Below are 25,753 nucleotides of genomic sequence, written 5' to 3'. Positions count from 1 at the left end.
TTGTCCACAATTATCAACTGATGATTATAGTTATTAGCTTGATTGGTCCAAGTTCAATTCCAACACTTGGCAGAAACAAGATAAAAAATTGAACAAAATAAATAAAATAAAAAGAAAGAGCAAATTGTGGTTAACTAGTTGTACACATGTACGCCATTGTCTTATAATCATCTAACCGAAGTCAATCGCACACTCCCTATCCACCTAAAGACAAAAAAAAAATGGGCTGGAGCAGTATATGATCTGGCTCTCAATGATTCAGATGTAATTGATCCTTCTTCAATAGTACATTAGTCCTGTTTCTGGTCCCTCATTATTCCTTTTCTACTCTTTCCTCTAAACTCAATATTTAACTCATAGTGTAAGTACCTTTGTGAGAGGATCTGAGAATGTTGACTTGAGTGATGATTATGAGAGTGACATGAGGATAGTTACCTGAGTCTGCAGCCGTGTTAGACCACGGATCCATAGAATTTGTCCTGCGCGCGGCTTTTTATCCGAGTCTGGGTCGTATTTCTCGTCTCCTAGATGGATAGCACCAATATCATCTGGCTGGCCGCGACCCCATCTGTTTTTAAAAAACATTAAACCAGTTCTTCATAACTCGCTCGCTGTTTTAGAGACAAAACTTTTCGTTTTTTTTTGTTCTGTTTTAATTCTTTTCTTATTTGCAATTTTTCGTTCGTTTTTTTTGCCAGCTCTCCTCGATGTACAGCACTCATTTTTCCGTTTCCCCCGTCACTCCCCTCACTGTCAGGCGAATGCCATTATTAGATTCTACATTTTAGTATCAGTGACTCGGGACTTATTGTTTCAATTGAATATGGTAGGGGAAATTGTTAGAAAGACAGAAAACCAGAACCAATAGATAATGCAGTGAAATAGGGGAAAAATTAGATTCAGATAGAGATAAGAGTTAAATAGGCAAGTGCATACGGAAAAAAAATTAGTATCGAATTGAAAGAATGTAGAAGATCAATAAAGTCGAATACAGAATGAGTAAGGTAGATGGAGACATTTTTTTTTTTTAAGTAAAAGACGACAATTGAGTGGACAATTATGTATTAGCTGAAAATATGAATTTATGCGATGAGAGATACGATGAATGACATTAGTACAAATGAAACACGAATGAGTAATGAAACTTCTATCGTTACACATTAATTTCTTCAATAGGTAATGCTCATAAATGATACATGATGATTGATGATTATGAGAGGAATTATTATGGCGATCGTTTACGTCGCTGAATGATGGTATTGTATATTGTGTAAATCGTGTGTTAATTATAATCATGTTAATTTTGGTATACGATGAAATCATATTGATAAATTAGTAACAATTATTCACCAAATACCGTTTGTTAGATAACATGCGTTTAATCATAAATTTTAATCTATAAAATCTGCATTGAGTATATTAATATATAACAAGATAATAAATACATGGGCAGCCCATGAACTCCATGAGTTTCACGGTTAAAGTTAAAGGCTAATAATTGTCTCAGCGTTAACTAGTTCGTCTCGCACCTCGCATACTAATTTGTGTTAATTATAAGTGAAAAAAGGGGGTGGAGAGGGGTACGTAATTCGCATAACCTGAGGTCTAAGAACGGCCATTCAGCTAGAAAGATGGCTTTTTCTCAACGCGGAAATGAAAGTAGCGTTAGTAACCAGGGCTCCGTATTATTCTCATGGCCATTGAAGACCTCGGATATTGGTATGTTCATTAGGTTTCCGGATTAGTACTGGGAGTGAAGCCGCAAATTCGCTGTTTTTATGATTTGAGTGATTTTTCTCAAGCTTTTTTTTATATCAAAAGCTTTCTCAGGGTATTTCTCACTTCATACTGACAGTGGGAAAGATAAATCGTGGGATTTGTTAGTGACAAGAGGATCATATGGAGAAAACGGGTACACATAGGCGGTCGTATTGTTGGTGAATGGAGCGGAGGGGAAATGAGATTTTGCATTGAGGGCTTTGTATGTCTCAAAGTAAGAAGACAGTCTTTATCGGCCGTAAATGTCTTAGTAGAAAGTAGGATTTATAAAGGATAAACACTGGATCAATAGTTATTATTAATGAATTCTATAAAATATAAGGAATAAAAAATTCCTTCTGAAGAACAAGATTTATGCATGAAATTCGCGCAATATTCATCATATTCCGCTGGTAGATTGCAGATTAATCTTTCGTTGGAAGGTATTGAAATATTTTTTTACTCGTGGAGGGAAAAAAATTAGAGGTGAGAAAGAATAATGGGTATGGGATGAAAATAAATGGGGGAGTAAAGTGTGAGGATGGAGGAATAGAGGATGAATGGCGATAAAAAAAGGGCTCAAGGAGATTGAGGCAGATTCTTCATTCTCGAATCAATAGGTGAAAATTAAGCTGATTGTTGTTATATATTCAGCAAACGCGATACACCGTTCGTACCTCAAAACATTCGGTTTTCACTAGAGAAAGCACAAACTACCGTTTCGACATTACAACAATACGAATAGCATTCTATTTACGTTTACATAATTTGATTAGTCCATACTATTGTTTTCTCATCATTTTTTATTTGGATTCATGTGTTTTTGTTTTTTTTTTCTTTCATTTCGAATATGCATTCGACTCAGAATCACAACACTGATATTGCATCGGTATCTCATACGAATATACAAACAAGTACGTAGATCGAGATTTATATGTTTTGTCGTGTCGTCTTTTATATATGACTTTTCCATATTTTTTTTATTTAAACGGTCGTATGCATGCAACATCCAGTGTTAACCAAAACGTTCAGGCACTGAGGAAAGGATTTTCGGGAATGAATGGAATTGTTCAATCTGCCCGACTATTTTGCCCTGATAATTTTCCTAAATGTGAATAAAATCACACAAAAACCATCAAGTGACAAGTTTCAATACAAAAAATGTTCATTTGTCTAACGTCAAGGATAAAATAGCCGTGCTAAAATATGCATTTGCATTTAACGTGATTGGAAAGGATAATTGTGAGAACAGATCATGAGAAGGCAGCCCTAAATTGTCACTATACCCGTTCTGGGTCCAATGTTATCGCTCAGTGTGGATTTATTATCGTATTTTCAACAGTTGAGTAGGTTAATTCTAGCATGCAGAGGCCGTTCTACCACGTACTAAAGAGGGGGAATACGAAAGCTATGAGTGGCTATTTAATTTTGGCTTGACATTAACGAACAATCAATGAAAATAAATAAAATAATGTATATACCGACTTTGTAACACTATGCTGACTGCCAATGGCAACTACTTGATTCAACAAAATGTTATATTATCATATTTTTAACTTCATATTCATGTAAAGTATATGTACATAGCGACGTATACGAATATTCATTGGAGCTTGTATGAGCGTTGATGTTCCAAGTATAATCGAGTGAACACTGTGGAAAACGCCCCTACAAGTTTCCCTCGAATAATCATCAAGTGAACTTCATAACATTGAGGCAAAAATATGTTAAGTAATAAAATATCCATTGAAAGAAAAATATTGAGGAAAAAAAAAATTAAGTAGAGGTTATTGTCACACAAATTTGTTTGTTGCATGACAACCTGTAATTGGGACCCAACAACTAATGTATAAAACGTGGAATGAAAAAAAAATATATCACTTACGAGAATATCTTGGGAAGTTTGCGTGTAGGAACAGTCGTGACTAGTTGGCCCCACAGTAGTGTACCAAAACCGAAGAACAGACACCACATCCACTGATCTAAATCGAGAGCCTTTGTGCTAAATGCCATATCACCATACTGAATGATAACAATCTAATGTGAACGGAAAGAAAAGACATTTCATTGATGAGTATTGTCGCTGAGATTTTTATCCAGGAGGCTTAAATCTACCATATGTCTTCGTGAATTAGCCTCTGATTTTGGATAAGTAACACTCACTTGAGACAAGGCGGTTCCAATCCAAATTGAATAGAATATGGGGTTGGTGAATATTCCCTGGAAGACGTTTCTTTGACCATGAATTTTCCTGGCATTCAATTCGTTGAACAGGGTCATCATGACAAAAGTGTTGAATATGATCGTGAAATGTTGTGTTGGCATACCAGCATGGGTATGGTCAGTTTGCTGACCACTGTCGATGTCAAAAATCTTGTGTCCTGTGAGGGAGATAAACATATCGTGTCAATAGGGAAGCGTTGTAAAAAAACTGATAAAAAACATAAATTTGATGAAGAAGATTGGACACGAGCAACTTCGAATATTTTTCATCGGATTTTTGTATCCAACAGTAAACAAATTCCACACAAAACTGCAATTTTATTAAAAACTAATTCACCATTACTTACCGGCAAAGAGAAGTGTGAAAATAACGACCAACTGATAGATCCCTTGACCTAGGATATTCTTCATCATAGTCCTTGATATAAGTGGTTTCGTGCGTCCATATGGCTTACGAAGTAGTAGATCTGGTGTTGGTAATTCCGTAGCCAGTGCAAGTGAGGCTAATGTATCCATAATCAAATTGACCCACAACATTTGTACCGCTTTGAGTGGTGAGTCTTGAACAGCGCATGCACCAATGAATGCCACAATAACAGCAACAATATTCACAGTCAATTGGAACTGCAAAAATTTGGCTATACTGTCGTATACATTTCTTCCCCACATAACAGCCTTTACAATTGATGAGAAGTTATCATCGGTAAGAATAATATCGGAAGCTTCTTTGGCGACATCAGTGCCAGCAATACCCATGGCAAAGCCAACGTCAGCCTTCTTCAACGCTGGACCATCATTTGTACCATCACCAGTTACAGCAACAACTTCACGACTCGCTGTTGCTTTACTGTCAATGATACCCTTAACAAGTGTATACTTGTCAGTTGGTGATGATCTTGCCAGTACCCTCAATTTTGGCCACACTTTATCTAGCAATTGTTGCTGCACCTCACCATGTGCATCCCTGATTCTCCTGTTGAATTCTTTACCCTCGAGAATGAGAAAATCATCAGTGGGCTTTAGAATACCACACTTGAAGGCAATTGATCTTGCTGTATTGATATTATCACCAGTGACCATTCTCACTGTTATACCAGCCTTCTGGCATTTTCTTATGGCCTCCGGTACTTCGGGTCTCACTGGATCCTCGATACCCACGATACCCAAACAAGTTAAATTGCACACAATATTCTCCTCGTCCTCCCAGTTTGGTTCACTCTCACAGTGCACTTGATTGATTTCTGCTTTACCAGGAACAAAATCGCGATATGCTATGGAGATTGTACGTAGTCCATCGCATGCCATGGGTTCAATCACATTCTTAACCAGACGATCCTGCATATCTCTGGTGAACTTTTCCAGATGTCCATCGCGACCATAAATAAAGGCACATCTGGAAGAAAAACAATTGATTGATTCGAGGTTTGTGATAACTGATACTTAAATATCAGTGGCCAATGGCTTGCTGCGTTCGCTCGTCTGAAAGTTAAAAATAGAAAACTCACTTCTTCATGATGATCTCGGAAGCACCCTTGGTAAAGAGCCTGTAGCCACCGCCCGGTCTCGGTACAACAGTGGACATACTTTTTCTAACACTGTTGAAAGTATACACCCGCGTGAATGTCTCCTCGGGTTGGTCGTCTCGTATCGTTTGATAATTCTGGCCCAGGGCCAATACAAATCCAAGTAAGGCACATTCGGTTTTGTTACCGACCTGCATTGCAAGCTCGGATGATTCCTGCGATGGCATTAGTCTGGACGTGTACGCCGAATTTATCGATATCGCATGGATGAGTAAATTGCCAACGTGATTGGGTATTTCACTGAACGATGTTATGGTTTTGCTCATTTTTTCACACACGTACGACTGGACGACTGTCATACGATTAGTCGTCAGTGTACCAGTCTTGTCTGAGCAGATTGCCGTTGCATTGCCCATTGTCTCACAGGCATCAAGATGACGCACCAAATTGTTGTCCTTCATCATTTTCTGTGAGGATGCAATGAAAGAAAAAATTGCTACGAATTAATATATTAGATTAAGGGGATCTTCATCCGGAAAAAAAACTTTTTATTTTTGAGGAAAAAATGTACTTTTCAAAATTTCTCCTGGAAAAATGGTAAAGTTCATATTTTCCAGGGTGAATCTCCCTTCAGCGCGTTCTAGCTAGTGCAGATTAGAGACAATAAAGATAATAACCTTGACGGAATAGGCGAGAGACAGTGTAACAGCTAGAGGAAGACCTTCCGGTACAGCTACCACAAGTACAGTAACACCAATGATCAAGTGTCGAACGAAATTACTGATGTACTTTTTGCTCCATGGCCTGTGCTCAAAGACAAATGCGTTCACGCAGAATTGTACGACTAGAATAATGACTGTGAGTACAGCTATCGTTGAGCCGGCGTAACCAATTTGAATAGCGAGTTTCGTTAATTTAGCCTGAAGTACACTCTTCTCCTTTTTACCAGCTTCAGCAGCTGCTTCATTAGCACCACCTCCACTTGGTGCATGATGATTTTCACCTGAATCGTGTGGATGTGCACCGCCACTACCTCCGTGGCTATTTCCCGTTATTTCTCCGGCTTCCTCACCTTATTTTGTCACATTGCAATAGGATTTTTTTTCTATTAATCTCTTGACCTTATTCACGATTAATGTTTAATTCAATGTTTCCAGAACTAAAGATCAATACTCCTCGAGGATATATTTAGGTAGAAATCAAATCAACAATTTAGGGGAGGGGTGAATTTTAATTCTAGAAACCTTGAAACTTTTTAATATAATCGGGCAAGTTGGATTAGTATTGAGTTGTGAATGGGTTAGTAATTGTTGAGACTGTATAACACAAGACTGGAAATGTCATTGATTTGGATAAATAGGTATTCATTTTTCTTTGTCAACTAGGTTTGGAAAGATTAAAAAATTGATAAAAAGTAAAAACAGCGTTAGAATACAAGTTTGAACATATTCAACTATGGATATTATTTGCCAATCTATTTTGTAAACAAGGAAGTCAACCATCAAATGCATTGGACAGGTAGTAAAGATATTTCTGTAAAAAAGATAAATTCTTCATATTCTTATTCCTGGTGCAGTAAATCAGTAATTCATGAAACATTAAAATGGTGGAATGTATGGTGGGGATTATCACAGATAGATATGATGGAAACACAAACAAATGATTTGAAAGTGTTGGAATGATATGAGTGAATGTTATTATTGTTGATGCATTTGCATAATTGGTTTAGTGCAAGTTTGTAGAAAATAAATTTTTACCCATTTTAATACACCGAGAGAAAAAAATGTTGAGAACGCTGGAGAAAGCTGGGAAGCTTGTTATCGATTTGGATTATTCAGCAAGAGCATTTCCAGGGAGTTAATTTTTTAAGTATAATAAATATATACATGTACAATAGAACGTTCCACGTGGATAAAAAAAAAACGTTGATAAAAGAAGAAAGGTGACGTAAGAAGAATTTTCTTTAGAAATTTTGATTTTTTTCCCATATAATAAAAAAATATGATGAAGTTTTTAATCACCTGAGAGAGACTTCTTCTTCCGCTGCTTTTTAGCCTCTAGATAAAAAAATGCATGCAAAAACAAGAAAATTTATTAGCAACGTTCCTAAAACAATGTTGATAATCAACGTTTGGTCCTCTTCAAACATTTTTGGTTTTTAAAAATTATTATTATTACTCTTGTTATTCGCCACTATTTGACTCCACAGCTTTCCATATAGCTTGGATTAATCTGCCGTACATGTACAGTGGATAAATGTCGGTGGACAGCCTGAAGGTATCAAAGTTTATCAATCTACTGAAGGGATAGAAAATACTTCTCGGCTCGAAATAATTGATACTTCCAGACTGTATATTCCTGTTTTTTTGGGAAAGGGTCCAATAATAATTAATACAAAAATACACCGTTCGTATTTATCTGATGAAAAATACTTACAACACCGAATAGAATAATTTTTTATGACGTGAATAATCAACATTTCATTATTGATTTCCGCTTTGCAATAATTCCCCCGGACGTTTGACTGTGATGTGAGAATTATCAGTGTGCTGGTATATATATTTTATTGCATGGATGATATCGACAAAGACCAGACAGAGACTCAAAAGTGAAAAACATCATTATCACTTGTCAGTGAAAAATAACGAGACATCTAATGAGAGAACTGCTAATGTGACTCTAAAACTGTGAAACAACTTTCAGGATTATCTTGGAGTGTACTTTAGAGCATTTGAAAAATAAACATCAGGCACAGAAAATCACTATCGAGTGATGCAAGTGCATGCTACAGTAACTAAAGTAATTCAATGGGGAGGGAGAAAGGGGGGGGGGCAGATAAATTGTAAGTAATATAAAAAAAATTTCACATAAAATTTTCAAAAATCCATGCGTCCGTCAGTGGGGATTCCACACTTGGCTCATGTATATATTCTGTAAAAATTTCATGCCATCAAACTGCTGTACCCGCTACTCCTCATAGCAGAAACCAAGGACGAATTCGTTCTTCCATTAATGCAGAGACAGACAGCGAGAGAGACTTATTCACCACGATCTTCCCCGAGTAAAAATAAAAGTTGAAATTCCAAACGGTTGAAAAACTGAGGGGCATTCGTGAGAAGTAGCGGGCAAATATTGGCAAACCTGATTACAATTGATGACATTTCAGGGAGACATTCCATACCTTTCTTCATTTTCTTGATTTCTGCTTCTTGTTGATCTACAGCAGCTCCGAGGAGTGTGAAGATGATACCTGCTTGGGAATTGACACCTACAGCAGTCACTAGCATTTTCCCAGAGCCTTCCATCACGTGTGTACCTGGAAAAAAAATACGAATATTGAATAAGAATAATTGAAAAATAGGATTGGGACGGAAAAATGCAATTACAACCAAATTAACTGATTAAAATATGAACACACCAGATAGCACCATAGGATCAAAAGCTTCTCCTTTTTTTACATGGTCCGATTCACCCGTTAAACTAGACTCATCGATCTTGAGATCGTTGCTCTGTATCAGGATTCCATCAGCAGGTAACAAGTCGCCGTATTTGATCTATAAAAAGGGTAATTAAACACAATCAATTAGCACACCTGTGCTTGCCGATAAGACAATGAGGCACCTAAATCATTGAGAATTCAGAACATACCTGACAAATGTCACCCACAACAATGTCAGATACAGAAATCTGCTTGACTTCTCCCTGCCGTATGACAGCGAACTTGTGCTCTCCTTCTATCCTATTTTGGAGGCCTCGAAATTGTCTTTCTTTCGAGTAATCGTTAAACGCGGTCACTAATACAACGACAATAACAGAGATGAGGATCGCAAGACCCTCGATCCACCCGTAGTGTGCCTCATCCTCGTGTATTTTTGCGTTGAAACCTGCAATCATCGGGTCTAATTCAGCTGGATTTAACCGTTGCAAAGAACTTTCAATTTTTGGTATATTTAAGGATGTTTACCTATTTTTTAAGCCATCATTTTTTCTGAATTCCAAGTTTCAGATTTTTGTGTCATTATAAGAATTCTATACTGCAGTTTTATGTTCTTGCAATCTTGAAAAAGTTGGATTTTTTTTTATGTTGGCGATTTTTAATAAACATCCTTAATTATTTGAAATATACCAAAGAGCAGATAGAAATTTCCAAAGACATGAGGGATGACTATGACCTCTAATATGAATGAACTGTTGAAATGAGTTTGGCAAATGGTATACATACCGCTAACTGCATCGTCTGCAGGATGATAGAAACTAAGTCCTAAGGAAACCAATGCAGCTATTTCAAGAATAATCAAAGTAACATCTTGTAGGGCTTCCCACACTAATTGTAAAAATGTTTTTGGTGGTTTTGGAGGTATCATGTTGGAGCCAAATGTGTCTCGCCTGTGTTGCATATCCCCGGATGACCCACTGAGGCCTTGAACGCAACAAAAAAGGCGATGGATAATGAGGACAATATCAAATCAGAATGAGAAATGTCTTGTTCCATTTTCATAGAAAATATTTTTGGAGTAAATGGAAATTTTCGAAAATTTTAAGATTTCCTCACTACGTTGTGTTATGACAGAATTCCAAAATTATAATTTTTTTTTGAGACTTAAATTTCCTGTTGTTAAGTGATCAATCATCTTGAAATGAGAACATTTGCGTTTTTAAACTAGGAATTTTCGAGAGCGACACGGGTAAAGATTAATCGAAAATTAATTCACCATAAATCAATGTCAATGTGTCAGATAATATTTTTAATGACAAAGGAATCGTGAGCTAGATTAAGATACGATTATAAAATTCATCAATTACAGAACGAGAATATTCTTAATTGGAATATTATTATTCTAGATCGAAGCGAAGATTATTGAGATTGAAAATCTCAACTGTTTTATTCGATTTTAGGAAAAAATCATTTGAGGGCCACTGGAAATTTTACATGACTGTACCATTTTTTTCGTTGCTTTCGGAATTTTTCGAGCTGAGTGTTTTCATTCAAATTATCTTTCGAGAGATATTTTTGTAAAGTTGATTTGGTACATTTGTTTAGACGTTATATCCTAGGAAATATATTAACATATTATTGACTTACCATCGCTGGGTGAGGTATACAATTTTTTGCATATTTCCTGTACACCACCATAACCACTGATTTTACCTACTCCCTCTCGCCCTCGATGTTCCATAAGCTCTCGTAGCTGTTTGAGAGTGATACCATATTGGGCCGGCCGGCCGTCTATCGTCGCCATCCTCACTCGTCTTTTACGGTTGGCCTAGGCCAACTCAAACTTAACTGGCTCTAAAGTTGCCCCTCCAGGCTACTCTCCTCGTACTCCCTTGAGCTCCGAGAGATCGGAGGTCCACCAGCTGGAACAAATGCATTACTTTGTCTTTATACCTCGGCTGCTCTCGTAAATATTAATTCTACATTAATGCTGAATAATTGAGGTTTCTTGGGGAATGTCGAGTTTCGAGTTAACTCCATTATTCAGACATTCTACTCTAGAGATCCTTAAAAATTGAAGAATCCCCATGAATTGAAATTGAATTCCTCCATATTTTACTTATTACGGTGATAATTGACCTATAATAATGATTAAACTCTGAAGTGTGGCTATAAAAATCATATTTAACCTCACGCATTGATTATTAAATACTCTCCCTTCTCCCTTAATGCCCCAGGAGATTACTCCTCGTGGAATTATTGCTCTTTATCTTTAGAATTAAGAGTAAAGTTCCTTAAAAATTCAAAAGCCCTTGGAACTGGAGCTTGACTCCTCAAGGCATCAACATGAAAAAAATGAATGTCTGAGTAAATGAAAAATGTATCGGTAAAAGGCCTAGATGCCACATATTAAAAAATAATTACGATTACAATTTTTATTAATTCTAAACGAATAGGGCTGCACATGTTAATCCATCTTTGAAATTTCTACAACTTCTTATTTTACTCAGTCGTATTTTAGTGCTAGAAACTTAAAAACCCCTTTTAGCCTCGTGAAATTCCTGTCTCTTTCTTCACAATTTAGACATTCTTTACTAAAGGCAATTAAAAACTTTTCAATCACGTGATATTATGCATCAAAACCTCCAACTCATTTGTAGTATTTGACTTATTACGTTGATAATTCAGATCTAATAATATTCAAACATCTTGGCCTGCCTTTATGAAGATGATAATAAATTCCATGCATTAAGGGAGCATCTTATCTCTACTCCCTTTCCTCAATTCTTACAAGAATCTCTCCTCGTTAAATTCTTCAGCATTAAAAGATGCCAAGAATTCTCGAGCCCCCAGTCCAGTCTTTCACTCCTTTTCCATAAAACCCGACAGTATTTATTTATCTCCGAGACATTTACGAGCCTACAAAACAGACACAAGAGCACTCATACACCATGAAAAACCTTTCGTTGTCAATAAACAAAAACGAACACGTACGATACACCTGGAGCAAGGAAAAACCGATTTTATTAATTAATCGATAGGAGTAGGACGAATATCCACTGCCGCCATTAAATTCACCTGGCAGCTAACAGCCGGCATGACCGTTATTCACCACATATGTTGAACCGATAGAGGTTATGTTTGGTGCCACTTCTCGAAGTTAATTACTGAGGAACAAGGAATTTCCTACACGATTGTTAAAAAAAAATATTCTCATCGATATTATCAATTCCCCTGGAATGGATTGGTGCTGGCAAAAATAGCCTCAAAAAGGGAGCGATGATAACAGGCTCAATGCACGGTGAATAATATTGCGGGAGTCGTTCCCGTCTGAGTCAATACAAATCCATTATGTTCATAATACCTTTTGGTAATTGAACAATAAAACCAAACAACTGTTGATCTCCAACAGATATCACAAATGTTCATTGACACTGGCGAGACTATTCACCAAAATTTTCTCATTGTGACAAAAATATTTTTCACGTTCTTACCCAACGGTTAAGGGCTCGGGTGAGAAGCAATTGGATGAAAACGAAAGGGACGAGAGTTCGTAACCCCTGAGGGCACGCACTATGGTATAGACAAATGATTGTGGGCAGTGTTTTATCATGTCACGGGCGCTTTCATGACAGATCGCTAGTGTTGGAGAGTTTAAACTAATTGACAATACACACCACTTCAATGCAGTGACACTAAATCGTATTTGTTTCAGACAGTCCATCCAAGAAACAAAAAGGAGGTGTAAAAAAACTGTCAGGGCCATGGGCAACACTTTCAATACGCATGAGCTATCTCCATTGCCCTCTGGTTGAGCGGGCGTGAACTAAGAAAAAAATGTCTCTGGGTCAAGAGGGACCGGGAGACTCGACTATCGCTTGGGAATCCGCACAATAACTCGGTAAGATATAAATTTTTTCCATTGCCCTTCATTCCTCGTTTACCACAATTTTTCAACACTTTAATCATCCTCAATACGAGAACACGTGATTCACATTTGACGTCAGAATGAGGGCTTTTGTTAGCCAAGTGTTCAAAGTTAATCTCACACATTGTGACGCATACCTCCAGTTTCCACCTTTTTTTTATTGATGGAAAAGGAGAATCAGCTTTAGTTCTATGAATATTGAATGCTGATTATAGTTCAGCAGAATGGAGAATGAGGACTGAACAAGACGTGTCAATTTATTTTCATTGAATTTTTTTGCCGGCTCTTTCAGGTGGCGTACATGTTCATCTGCGTCATGGTATTCCATTCACAATACTTTTCGCGGAAATTCATTGAAGAGGTGAGTAACAGCCGTTAATAGTCGAAAAAAAATTTTGATACCTCGGTTGGCTCAGGTGATTTACGTATTGATTACCTGGAAAAACTCGAGGATATAGGAAATAATTGACCGAGTGTGGGTGAGGTTAGACGAATACACGTGACCCTGGCCTCCGATTCTGTCATGATAGACGATGAATGAATATTCGTGGTTTCATAATTTTAGCATTAATAATAAAACGAAGTAATGGAAAAACTCACGACTATTTTGGAGGAGAGATTGTTGGGATCACCCAAATTATCGAATCACACGGGACCGTGTTCACTATCGTATACCTCACGACACTCTCGCATTACAATGCCCACACGTACTCACAAATTCCACGATGCTATAAATATTTTGTACCTAATAACCGGAAAATAGTCGTAACTATTCAATATTACACTGGACAATCTAAAAATCAATAGGACGCGGTGAAATCCTTCTAATTATAACATCACGATCGAAGAATTTATAAACTCCCTCGGTCTGATGATATAAAACTGAATGAACCACTTTTCTAAATGTCAATTTTCACTTTATCACTTGCAAAAAATTAATGGAACTTTGAGAAACTAAAGAGTGGCTAGAAAATTACTGGGAAAAAGCCGGAGAGAATGAGGTGAAACGGAACAAGTTTGCCGGGTGACTAAAGCGAGTGACGAGTGATGTGAATTGAAATTACGGTACAATATCTCTCACAGTCGCGACGAGCGTGTCTGAAATCATCGGTAGAGAGACTCAACTGATTGTTTATCTACGATTATTCTCATCCACTCGACTGACATCCCAAGTCCATGTCCAATGCGTATCGCGGCAGCTATTTGCCTCTCTTTTTTTTCTTCAAAATATCGTTACTCTGTTTCTGTTATGTCGTCTACTTGGAGCGATATAACATCTCTCACGCTTCACTATCAGTACAATTTCCCTTTCCTCGTTAATTTTTGGCGACTAGAGCTGCTTGTTCACTGAAATTTAGGAGGAAATTCCGAGTAATAAACGACCGGGGACCTCGGGAATGCCGTGATAGAAGCAATTTTCAGTGTTCAGAAAATTTAAAGTGTGATCTCCAAGGGGTTGAGACGGAAGGGGTGTTCTATTATTATCGACCCCTGATTCAATCGCCGAGCACGAAATTTTCCAATTTTATCTATTTTTTAATGATTTTTCAAATTGCCCTGCGGTAAAGTTCCTGAAAAATTTACATTTCAGTTTAAAGTATCTAAAACTCCTATAAATGCACATATTTGTTGAAAGTATAATAGATTGTTTGAATTTTCATATAAAAGACCCAAGAATTCCATACGGTTGGAATGAGGTGGGCTATCAGAGACATCTCAAAAATGGAATCCCCCAATTTTATGAACTTTGCAATCGACACCAATTAATGAAGAAAAGTCCCAATGGAGAGAGATAACGCGCAGTTGTTTTTACATTTAATTTTGTAGCCCTTGCAGTCGACTCGTACTACTAAAAAAATTTTAATTAAGGGGAATAACGGCCGGTTTTTTCTGCAGTATCTACCTCGTAATAAACGAAACGTGTCGATTAAAAGGGATAACGGCTCGTAAAAGCTGAAAGCCGGACGGCCTTTAACAGAACGTAGAACAATATTCTCGACCAAATTGACCTAAATTTCAATTAATTGAAAATTAAAATATATATATGCGATATAATTCAACTGGTAGTGATAGTTAACATTGTTTTTTTTTGCGTTGAATAGCGTATTCTTCAGACGGATATCTATCTAAAAGTTTTTAGCGATAGAATTGAATAGTGGTAGTATTATTTATGCCTCGATCATTGAGTAGATTACTTTATGAATTATTTGGATTGATTACTTTTCTATGAAATTGCACATTCATTACTCGAATAAAATATTTAATAATGGATAATCGTCTTGACTAGATTAACGGAAAATTAAGAGTTCGGATTAATTTGGTCGCTCCTCGTTATGGCTGGCTGCCATTTTTTTCTGACAAGATCATCATATTTTCGGCCTGGTAATTGGGGAACACGAAGTTTTGCAGTCGAGTCATTGACTTGCGAAACATTCTCCCGAGGAAAAACTATTGCTCATGCTTAGCACATTTATCCTCATCTTACAACGTTCATACTTTCATTTTATTTTATGACATTAGACTGTCGTAAATTCCGATGGAAAACCTTCTGACATTTGAGTAAGCCTTTTCATTCTTGACGGAACAATTTTTTCAACGGGGAAAATAAAAGAAACTTATCCCCAATTTTTTCTACGAGTGAAGATTTCATTAAAAAATGATTTTGTCACATCTTCAAAATTATGTGGTGATTACGGCAGTGACGTTTCGATTCCGACTTTTTTTTAGTCACTGAGATAACCCCTCGAAAAATCTCGAGTTAGTCGCAAGTGTCCCTGAAAATTGAGAAACGTTTTCTAGAAAAAAATTTTGGCGGTATAAAAATAGAACAATTTATTACAATGTTTAATGCTATTTTCAGACTGTTCTCGGTTCAAGGAACGACTTGAATAATCCCCCCATTCCCCTGCGGTTATTAGAGAGGAAAAGGGCATTGTTCACTTCGAGATATAATACTACTCAAGTCGACTAAAAATAAATGAACCATTGATAAGATCGTTGAACAATACTGCGTCCAGTGCTTCGTGTTAATGCTGTTGACGTCACAACAAATATTAATCTGCGTAGCTATTTTCTATTGTGATGGAAGAACGATATATTATCGAAAACCTAATTTTGAGGAAATCGATAAGAGATAAAAGTAGCGCAGGAAGAATGGAGATTATAGCGAGTAGCAGTTCAAACTGGCTCATATTTTTTTTTTCCTCCCCAACTTGAAACATTGATTTTTCCATTCGCCGTGGGTTTAACAATAAGCCTCTTTGGATTTGAATCAGCTTATCTGATTTAAATATAAAGAATGTCTTATTTGTAGAACCTTCCATTTCAGAAAATATTCCAACTCAATTTTAAAAACAATAAATCGATGAAAATCAGCTTAACCGAATTGGCAAACTCACTCATAACAATTGCACAGTATTTTCCGTCTTCTGCAATTTCTCGTAATAGAATTACTCCATGAATGCCTGCACGAGAATGACTTCAGAATGAAATGAATTTGACCCTTTTAAATTTTTCACGCGTCAATGGAATACTGTCGACTCTTTCTGGAAACGATTACCGGGGCCATTTTCCCCTACCTCACAATCTTAAAATGGCAAATCGATGGGCGGAAAAACACACCTCTTAACAAGAGTTGCAATAGTGCCTCATAAGACCTCTAAAGTCGGCGTACAAAATACCTTATTTATTCGGCATTAGAGAAAATGAGTAGTAGATCGATGGGCCAGCCCTGGGGAAGAAGAGAGATACATTTGGCAAGGAGAAGGAAGCTTGATTTTAAAGCACGTAGAAAACTAGTCACGTCCGATCAAGTGAGATTGTAGCACAGGGCTTACATCGGTATTCAACGAAGCAGAGTGACTCTTTCCGGGGGCCGTCTCTCATTCAATTTGTTATAAACTGTGCAGCGCCTATGGCTCGAGCCATATGGAGTTGTATGAGGGCACAGGTTTCCGGCAGTCAACTAGACGAAGTACGCAAAACCCCAGAGGACAATTTTACTGGGACTCTGTACGTGGGCAGACGACGTATACCCAACTATTCTAGATCAGAGTGATATATAAACAGTTGTCACCGATGAGATTATGTGGTAAACGTTTTTATTGGAGTTGGCGATGACGTGATTCAGGAGTTATAATGTAAAATTAAGTCGTAGACCGAAGAGATTACGTTCTTGATGAATTTTCCATTTAATCAGAGCAGATTATTATATTTTATTATATTTGTATAACTTATTACCGCAAAGGTCTATTTTTCTCGAATTTCTGTGAAAAATTCCAGCGAGAAATTCCTTGGAATTTCATCCAGGGTCATTAGAGTTTTTTATAACGATTGGGATTGGAATTATTCCGAATACTTGTACTAAAATTGTTATTCAAAATTTCTCTACCTGCCGCTAAATTTCGGATCCATACTGTTATCTCAAACAGTGTCCATTGTTCCAAATAATGAAGGGACCAAACAGCTTTCCAACTCGTCACGGAATTTCAGCGAGTCAATGAGTCCCTACCTAGGGCGATAGTTGAAGGTAATATGCAATATTATCCCATTCGCTGTTCAACGTTTCATGGGGAGATTAGGTAGCATCAGGGCAAAACAGGACTCCCACGAGGCAGATGAGAGGGGCGGAGGGGTGTATTATAGGTGTTCGGTGTACGACTGCCAACTTATCTCGTTATATACGTTATAGCCTGACTGTACAGAGTTTCGTTAACCTAAAACACATTCGGCCAAGTCACCACCACAAGGACTTCGGCTCATAGCGTGAAACAATAGGTGCTTCATGAGGTAAAAGGGGAGAAGTAGATTTTCGTGATAAACGTTGACGCGTGGGCTCTCTATACCGACCACGGTCTTCCATATCCCTCTTATCGCACTGATATAAACTAGTTAAATTAATAACTATATGAATGTATATAATCTGAAGGGAAATGTTGACTTATCAGTGAGGTCTGACGTCAATCCAGAGGAGTATCAGTGTAATGTAAAAATACACCGTAGACTAGCTGTGAGAGATACGAGAAAACTCATAATCGTTGTGACCGCACTTGGGCTGACATTTTTTATTAATTCGAGAGGATTTTTCCTTTCACTCGTCGGAATTGTTTGTGAGAGCTCAAACGATAGAACTTATTTTATCCCAGTAATTTTAACGATGAAGGCAAAAGTCAATCAATGGATAAAATCAATTTATCATATATTGTTAGGAACATTGAGCGAAGATAACCCGGTGTTTTTGAGTTTGGCCTGACTTATTAATCATTAAATTTAAAAATACGAAGTATTCTTCAATCAAGAATGAAAAATTTGACATTTAGCAAGTTTTCCAGTGGAAAGAGCAGACTTATTGATAAAAATTGCAACGTTTTTCACAAATATAACTTCATTAAAAATCCTATCGATCTGAGAAACGACAGGTGATTGCTGGCAAATTATTTTCTGAATGCTTGCATTTGCAGAATTTCCACAGGCCACTGCCACTTCACCCAGCCTTATTCGCACCCTGACAGCTGCATTCTATTCCTCTACAGGGCACCGTCATGATTAAAGAATTCTCATAAAAAATCACTCAAACATAAAAGATACTAAACTCCCTCGTCTGTTTTTTTAAAAATCCCTAGCTGTACAAATTTGGTTCTCCCGAGTCATGTTTCACGGATATAAGATAGACATGAAAAATACAGGCTGGATGGGAGTAGACAGTAAAACCCCTGAACAGACCAGTGTTACAGAGAGCTCGGGATCAGAGTGTTATAGTTTTTAAAGCTCTCCTTCATTCCCTTGACGTAGTTTCAAAAACCTCCTCTCGTTTCACTGTCTCGAGGTCTGATGGCTGGCTAGCACTCCCGAAATAATGTTCGAAACGCTTGAAAATGTGTGCGTTGTACGTATGAGAGAGTAGGAAAAGTCACAAGGGGACCCCAGACAAGTAGTGGAAGACGTTATATCCAAATAGCACCGACGAGAGTACGACAGCCGGGCAAGTTCTCTGGGTGGGTTATTACATAATATTCGCTCGGCTGATTTGCAGAAGAAGCGAATTATCGCAGTCGCGTGTGTCTCATTTGTTAAGGTGCAGGTGTGTGTGTATGTGTGGGGGGTATGTGTGCATGTGTGTGTGTGTATTAGGGCGTAAAATGTATAGGAAAAGTATCATGTGCGTGACTCGGAATGAGCATGACAGAAAAAAAGGGGGTGAAAGCTTTTTAATCAATCGTCATTGGCGCACCCACACCCTTCAATCAATGTGTTACGTTCCTCTGTCTGTGTGCGTCTGGATTCACGGAATTATACTCACTCGATTATTTAGTGTATCACGAGGCGTGTCCGCAGTATAGTTGGACGTCGGGGCGACGAGATCGACAGAGCGTCAGGGGGATGAATTATGTATATTTATTTTTATTTTAATTTTTTTATTATTATTTGCACGATGTCACATACGTTTTTCTCTTTCATCCAAAACAGCTAGGCACCCGGTGGATTTTAGTAACGCGCCGCGGCCAGCCACTCTTACGTTTTCGATGCACACTAAAAATAAAATCGGCTCTCTAGCGAGTTTCAAACGCCCATACAGCCCCCCTGCGAGCCACATACATGTATTCCCCTCTCGTTAACTCGTCGTTTCTCTTTCTCTCTTTCTCTCTCTCTCTCTCGTACACACAAATATTTATCCCCCATCTTCCTCCTCACTCGCTCAGGGATGTAGACATACACGCGGTACACGCACGGACGTGGAATGCACAAATGAAAATTATTGATGTGGGTTTTTATTGGAATTGGTGGAGACGGCGGTTAGCTAGTGATTGTTATTTTCTACGGAATGATTTGTTTTGAGATTTACTAGTGATCATTGAGTTGCCAAAAGGAACTCCGTTAACCCACCCGTCGCTAACTCCTTGCTCTCCACCACCACCTTCGTCCTCTCGTTATCTTCTCTTCCTTCGCCACTTCCACTTTTCTCGCCACGATCCCTTGGACGCCGGTAGCACACCACTTCTCCACTTTATCGTTCTCACGTTTTGTACCGCGATCGACACATTTATTAACACTAATACACGCCACTTAGCACGAAACAATTCTGGTGAAAATTTCTGTCAATATCTCAATGCTCAAATGTACATTCAACGAGAGGGGTATTCCCGGATTTTGGGAGTCCTGGCTGCTCACTGGCTGAACAGCCAGTGATTCTCATACCTCTTTATTGGGTTATTTTTTAACGTTAACTTTACGCTGATTTCCGTCGTCCTTGTTTTATTCCATAATCGTCATCAGTAGGTTGATGATAATTCAGGGGGAAAATTTTCGCAAATGACAATTTATCAATTCAGTCTCTTTGAAATTCAAGTGCCCCCGGGTACTGCGCGTTCCATTTCAGCCCCAATGTCACGTCGCCCATCCCCCGTATACCTTCTTACAATTACCACAACCTTCACTTTTGACATCGACTCTCTTCCACGTTTCACGATAATTCACCGAGTAATAGTACTCGAAAAGTTTCCACCATTGGAACACCTCTACCACCACAACCCCAATAGCCACCTCAGGAATTTTCCTCCCACACTCGTTTATTTCACCTCCATCTTTGGTAACTCCACATCGGATAATACCCTCGAAGCCCCAGTTGTCTTTGCACTTGTTCCCCGGGAGATGCGTCAATCCATCGGCCCTCGTTATCACAACGATCCAGTCATCACTCACTTCCCGAATGCCGATTTTCATCTACCGTTGTGGCAATTTATCGGTGATAACTGTTTCATGATTATTTTTACATATCAAAGACGCCGATTCATCATTATTTACTTCTGGAATATCATTGGGGAGGGGGAGGGGGAATTAATCGGGGTGGTGAGGCTGAGAGTGGCCGTTTTTACTGAGGTTAGTGGTGAATGATAAACGATTTTATGTGGACGGTGTTAACGACACTGGGGCCTCCGTCGGACTGGCAGTGTAACGGCTACCAGGAGGAAGGCCGGGGCTCACGCGCTTGCGCTCAACACGCGCCCTTGCACCACCCTTGTCTGACCGAAAACCACCACCTCCTCCAACTCCTCTCGCATCCCCTCCTATTCAACCTCCTGCTTCATCCTCCCGACAATCCCTCTCTCCACTTCACTCGTTATATGCGGGAATCCTCCTTCTTCTCCCCGTCTGCCACCATTTCAACTGTTCGACCATTCGACGAATGTATTGAAAATTCGTATCTTCAGGACGGACCATTCTCGTACCACCCTTGCTCTCCTGCAACGGGAGGGGTGCCTTTCACTACATTTTCCGGGGTCGAGGAAAAATTCCAGGGGAAAAAAACGTGATAGGGGAAAACTATTTCGTTTGACCGAGAGATAGATCGTGGGGGTGAGACGGATGAGAGATTCATACAATTGTGCGAGAGAGTGACGTCGAGACGTTTTTCCCATTGCTCGAGGTCACTCTTCCCTACCTCCTTATTCCTCCGTTTTTTTTTCCGTAACCGGAATTTCCTGACTCCTTGATGGGATACATTTTAATTATACCTCTTTGAGGATATGGCCGCCTTGCAAAAATCTCTCTGGAATGTCTTTCAGAGATCTCCAGAAGAATCTCCGAAAAATTATTTCGAGGAGCTTTTTGATGACCCAAAAAGCTCTTCGGAGGAGAGATAAGTGTTCGAGAGATACAGAATTAAATGCCGCAGTTTATCGTGGGACAAAAAAATATATCGGTCAGCCATGACATTTGGAGGGAAAATTTAGTATGCAATTTAATGTTTATTCGATTATGAAGGGGAGGCTGAGTGAATTAACATTTTTCTGTGGCGCCGAGATTCCTGGAAATCCTCGCCTATTTTCTCGTCATTACCCCGGGGAAGGGGAGAAGGGCTTTATGTACATATTTTTCACTCACGGTCATAATGGATTGGTCGGTAACTGCGGGAGAAATGACAGAATGAAAAAATGAGGGACGTAATGAGTTGATTGAATGAATTTTTGGCGATTAAAATAACATCTTCGATGATCTTAGCGAATGCCTGTGGATTAAACGGTTTTTATTGGCACGAAAATCCATAACATTTTTATGATGCCTTGTGCCTGATTGAACTCAACTGACGCATCACTGGTTTAACTCATTTATCCTCTCTATTTGCATTTAACGATATTGGCATGTACTCTATTACAATGCTGGGGATGGCGGGGGGGTTGGGGTGGCATCGAAAGGAGGTTGGACAGCAACGGGGGGTCTCTGTTATAATAAACGCATCATGACACGCGTGAACGATGGACGAGGGCGAAGGTGCGAGTGAAACGGTGGGAAAGAGCGAGACAGGGGGATGAAATGACGACAGTGGGACGACTGAACTGCGGGTGGTATAATCGTGGAGTTTATCGTTTTTCCTCTATCCTTGGAGTCCAGGATCAAAGGGAAAGAATCGAGTGAGATGCGGAGAAATGGATTTTATGGACATGGAGAATCGTCTGTTGTCTGAATCGAATTTAGCGAGTCAACCTCGACTGTGTATTCAATACAGGAAGAGCATAATGGCTCATTTTTCTTGGCATCAGATTTCCCGAGAAAATATCGTCTAACAAAAATTTAATGGTTTCATATTTGTTGTTCATCTCGTCACTTCTGTTTTTTTTCCCTCCGTCCTCCTTTCAATGCCTCTCCATTGATGGATACTTTGCTGGAGGGATTTGAGTCTCTTTGTTATCACTGCATGCGACTGGACAACAAGTGTATATTTTAAGAGGGAAGAAAAAAGTGGAGAGGAAGAGAAAAAAAAAGGGAATAAATTTTGAGGAAAAAAGTTGAGGAGATGATATAACGAGTCTACCGGGTACCCCGGGCTTTCTTCTGAACTTTCCGACCCTCTGGTAATGCTTTTTGTGTGCCTTCGTATTACACCTGTTATACAATAGTTTTCTAATGATTTCATTTCATTCCGAAGGACATTTTTTTATGAAAATTGTCCCCATCGTTATAGAATACTGTATCATGAGTCATTGTGTGCTCATTTCTATCCCCAAATTTAGTAAAAATTAATAAAGACGAACTGACGAGTTGGTTTCCGTAATTTCACAAATGGGAGACGTGAATGGGGATGGGGAGGGGACGACTTGTCAGTCCGGCTGTGTACGATGATTAATTTTTATTTCCCATCCACTTTCAAAAAAACCATGTCACGATTTTTTTAGGCCTTTCTATTCCATCACGAAATTATATATTAAACCAGTTTACTATTATCTATATATTTTATCATATCATATGAGCAATTGACAATTTCCGTAATTTTTACCAAATATTTAGCTTCATGTGTTCGTTTATAAAATGGCGAGATAATTTGTATTCATTCATCACTTTTATTATCACATCCGTTGATGACACAAGCCTCGTTACTTTTTTGTATACATTCACATTGCGATGAATTCAAATTTAATTTACCCTGAAATTCATGCGGTCTTAATTGTGAAACACAAATGCAGATGCATTTCAGGAGCATGAGAGGCACTTGCCGAGTCTAAATAAAATGCATGGATTTGAGGAATGAGATAGTGGGCGGCTGTAATTGGTAGGTAGGAGTATAAAGGGGCCATTTGACGGGGCAGAAAAGTATATTGGAATAAATTTTCAGTGGAAATATACATGAAACGTGTGTGGATTATTCAGTGTGGAGAAGTATCATGCAAAATTGGAAGTAACTTGATACAAAGTGGAGCAAAACAATTGTGTTGTAGGAAGGATGAATTCTGGGGTGGGCAAGAGAACCCTCGGGGAGGGGGATGGGGTGAAGGGAGACAGTATTGTCGCGTGTGTGTTTGCCATTATCATCAAAACTCCCGTCCTCGAATTTCTTGGTGAAAATGCTTGTGCCTTCTCACAGTGTGTTCGGTGACACGTGACAAATACGCAAATTATCGTGCGAAACTCGTCATTCGGTGACGCACATGGAGGATTTAAGCTTCACACATTGTTATTAAAAGAAAAAGGTCAAATACCATAAATTAAAAGCGTTAATTATGGAGGTCATTTCCTATTTTACGAAGAATTAGTGCAGTATACTCTGTAGGCCGCTCTTTGCGTCATTGTCAGTGTCTCTGGGTAAATACATAATCGCGGAAAAACAGATAATGAAAGAAGTTTTATCAGGTTTTTAGTGTTTGAGGAGAGGATTGGGAAGGCAATCGAGGCTATTATCGATAATGAGACACACGAGAGACTCCAGGGGTATAGGCACTGACATCGTTCCCTGTCGATCTTCATCGCCCAGGATGTCCGGGTAAACGAGGCGCATAATTAATCGAAATAGCTCCTCTATTTACCGTATAATTAATCTGGCCTCGTTCACACAGAATGATTTCAAGTTTGAGGGAAAAATGGGGGAAGTATCGCATATTGTGGAATTTTTATTATTACAATTTACCTAGACAATGAACAAGGGTTTTGAATGATGGGGTAACCGAATCTATCGGCAAAGGTTAAGGAATATTTGTGGTTTGTTAAGGCATGAAAAATTTATGATACATGGAAAATGGCTTATTGAAAACTAACAATTTCAAGGGCCAGTTTTAAAATAAGAAATTATCCTTTTCGATACTAATTGCCCTGATAACTGTTTTTCCACATTGTTCTGTCAACACTGCGTGACTGCTGTCTAACCGCTCATGCCATCAGTGAAGGTCAGCACTGTACTTTGCGAGTGTTTTTCACATTCAAGAGGTTCATAAAAATGATAAAAAATAATCAAGTATTAGATTTATCACGGAATCCCAAATTTGATATTCAATTAAATTGAAGGTAACTCTCCGGGAAATGACGAGTTTATTATCCACGAAATTCACCTGATTTTTCTTCAAGGGACAGTGGGGAAAATTCAAACCCTACTTAAGAGGGTGCCTTGCCCTTCCTAGATAAGGGAATAAAACAGCTCCCTTCGGGAGATGATTTACGTCTTCTTATTTTGACTCCTCAACGTAAATATTTCCATAAGAAGGACGAATGGTCGAAATAAGGGCTGATGTGTCCCCTTTATTATTTATTTAACCGCACGCTTCTATTGAATATCTTCGTGTTGAGCCATTTTCGTAAAGTCACATACCGCAGAAAGAAATAAGAGCCATAAAAATTACGATAAAAATCTCGCTATCTTGAATTCCAAGATATTCCGCAGTAACTTGAGCTCTCAGCGAAATTGACTTATCTCGTTTTGCCACTTCACGATTGAGTTATGAAATCGAGTAACCAAGCGTTTTCGTTTTTATTATTTACAGGGCAGGAGAAAGAAAGATTCATTCAATTCACTTTTTCATCGATTCAACCTCCAAGCAAAGGCAATTTTTCAATATTTTCAATATCTGGAACCGGTATCCAAAGGAAATAACGTAGAATTCAGTATTCCTTGAGCAGAGATTAACGAAACGCACGTCAGGAAAAAATGGAAATTGCACGAACCCTTTAGCATTAATTTTGCGGGCGAGCAGCACGAGTGATTCCCCCGGAAAACTTGACGAGTTCGTTTGTACCCAGGGAGCCTTGAGGGAAATATTCGCTCAATTTTGACGCTCTAGTATGATTCGGGAGATAATTTTCCCATCCAAACTTCGCCCATGAGAATTGTACCGTGAAATGAAATTGACAGTTGAGACTCAGAGACTCTGAGTTTCACTCGCAAACGTTTTTTTCCACGTAACTGCATTATTATACATATATATTATACAAAACTGCTACCGGAATCCCCCTATTAGTCCTCAAAATAATGCAGAGAAATCGAAAAATCTCCAGCTCTCAATTCTCCAGATTTTTTGGAGCCAATGGGCCAGAAAAATTTAATAATCCCAATCGTTATCTTCCCGTTGAAGATCAGCATCTATCAAACCGGATTATCGTAATTGTCGATGAATTATATAATTGATC

At 38.5% G+C, this 25,753-nt stretch overlaps 1 protein-coding gene and 1 long non-coding RNA gene across 21 annotated transcripts in view; one reads left to right on the top strand and one right to left on the bottom strand.

The window, feature by feature from the left end:
* The window catches only part of Pmca (plasma membrane calcium ATPase), a 78,581-nt gene that overhangs the window by 27,663 nt on the left and 25,165 nt on the right, over positions 1–25,753 (bottom strand). For 9 of the 20 annotated variants that reach the window (XR_010299303.1, XR_010299304.1, XM_064124857.1 and 6 more), the window contains 12 exons: positions 10,588–10,862; positions 9,727–9,924; positions 9,153–9,412; positions 8,923–9,058; positions 8,686–8,820; positions 7,526–7,561; positions 6,182–6,576; positions 5,487–5,971; positions 4,329–5,374; positions 3,922–4,139; positions 3,644–3,795; positions 436–568 (listed from right to left, as the gene is read on the bottom strand). Coding sequence is in view for 18 of the 20 variants with exons in the window: in XM_064124857.1 (XP_063980927.1) it covers positions 436–568; positions 3,644–3,795; positions 3,922–4,139; positions 4,329–5,374; positions 5,487–5,971; positions 6,182–6,576; positions 7,526–7,561; positions 8,686–8,820; positions 8,923–9,058; positions 9,153–9,412; positions 9,727–9,924; positions 10,588–10,744 (3,351 nt within the window). In the remaining 2 variants the exon portion in view is untranslated. Of the gene's footprint in view, positions 1–435; positions 569–3,643; positions 3,796–3,921; positions 4,140–4,328; positions 5,375–5,486; positions 5,972–6,181; positions 6,577–7,525; positions 7,562–8,685; positions 8,821–8,922; positions 9,059–9,152; positions 9,413–9,726; positions 9,925–10,587; positions 10,863–12,434; positions 12,572–12,617; positions 12,743–13,468; positions 13,911–19,166; positions 19,687–19,750; positions 19,893–25,753 lie in introns of those variants that run through there. The other 11 variants (XM_064124858.1, XM_064124855.1, XM_064124848.1 and 8 more) reach the window with 10 other exon arrangements.
* LOC135164474 (uncharacterized) overlaps positions 12,778–25,753 on the top strand; it is a 38,932-nt gene continuing 25,956 nt past the window's right edge. The window contains exons 1-2 of the long non-coding RNA XR_010299307.1: positions 12,778–12,841; positions 13,161–13,229. This is a non-coding gene — a long non-coding RNA (uncharacterized LOC135164474). The remainder of the gene's footprint in view (positions 12,842–13,160; positions 13,230–25,753) is intronic.

Source organism: Diachasmimorpha longicaudata, chromosome 7, assembly GCF_034640455.1.
Source record: "Diachasmimorpha longicaudata isolate KC_UGA_2023 chromosome 7, iyDiaLong2, whole genome shotgun sequence".
NCBI lineage: Eukaryota > Metazoa > Arthropoda > Insecta > Hymenoptera > Braconidae > Diachasmimorpha > Diachasmimorpha longicaudata.
Note: the sequence above shows the minus strand (reverse complement) of the source record. Positions and strands in the feature narration are given on the sequence as shown.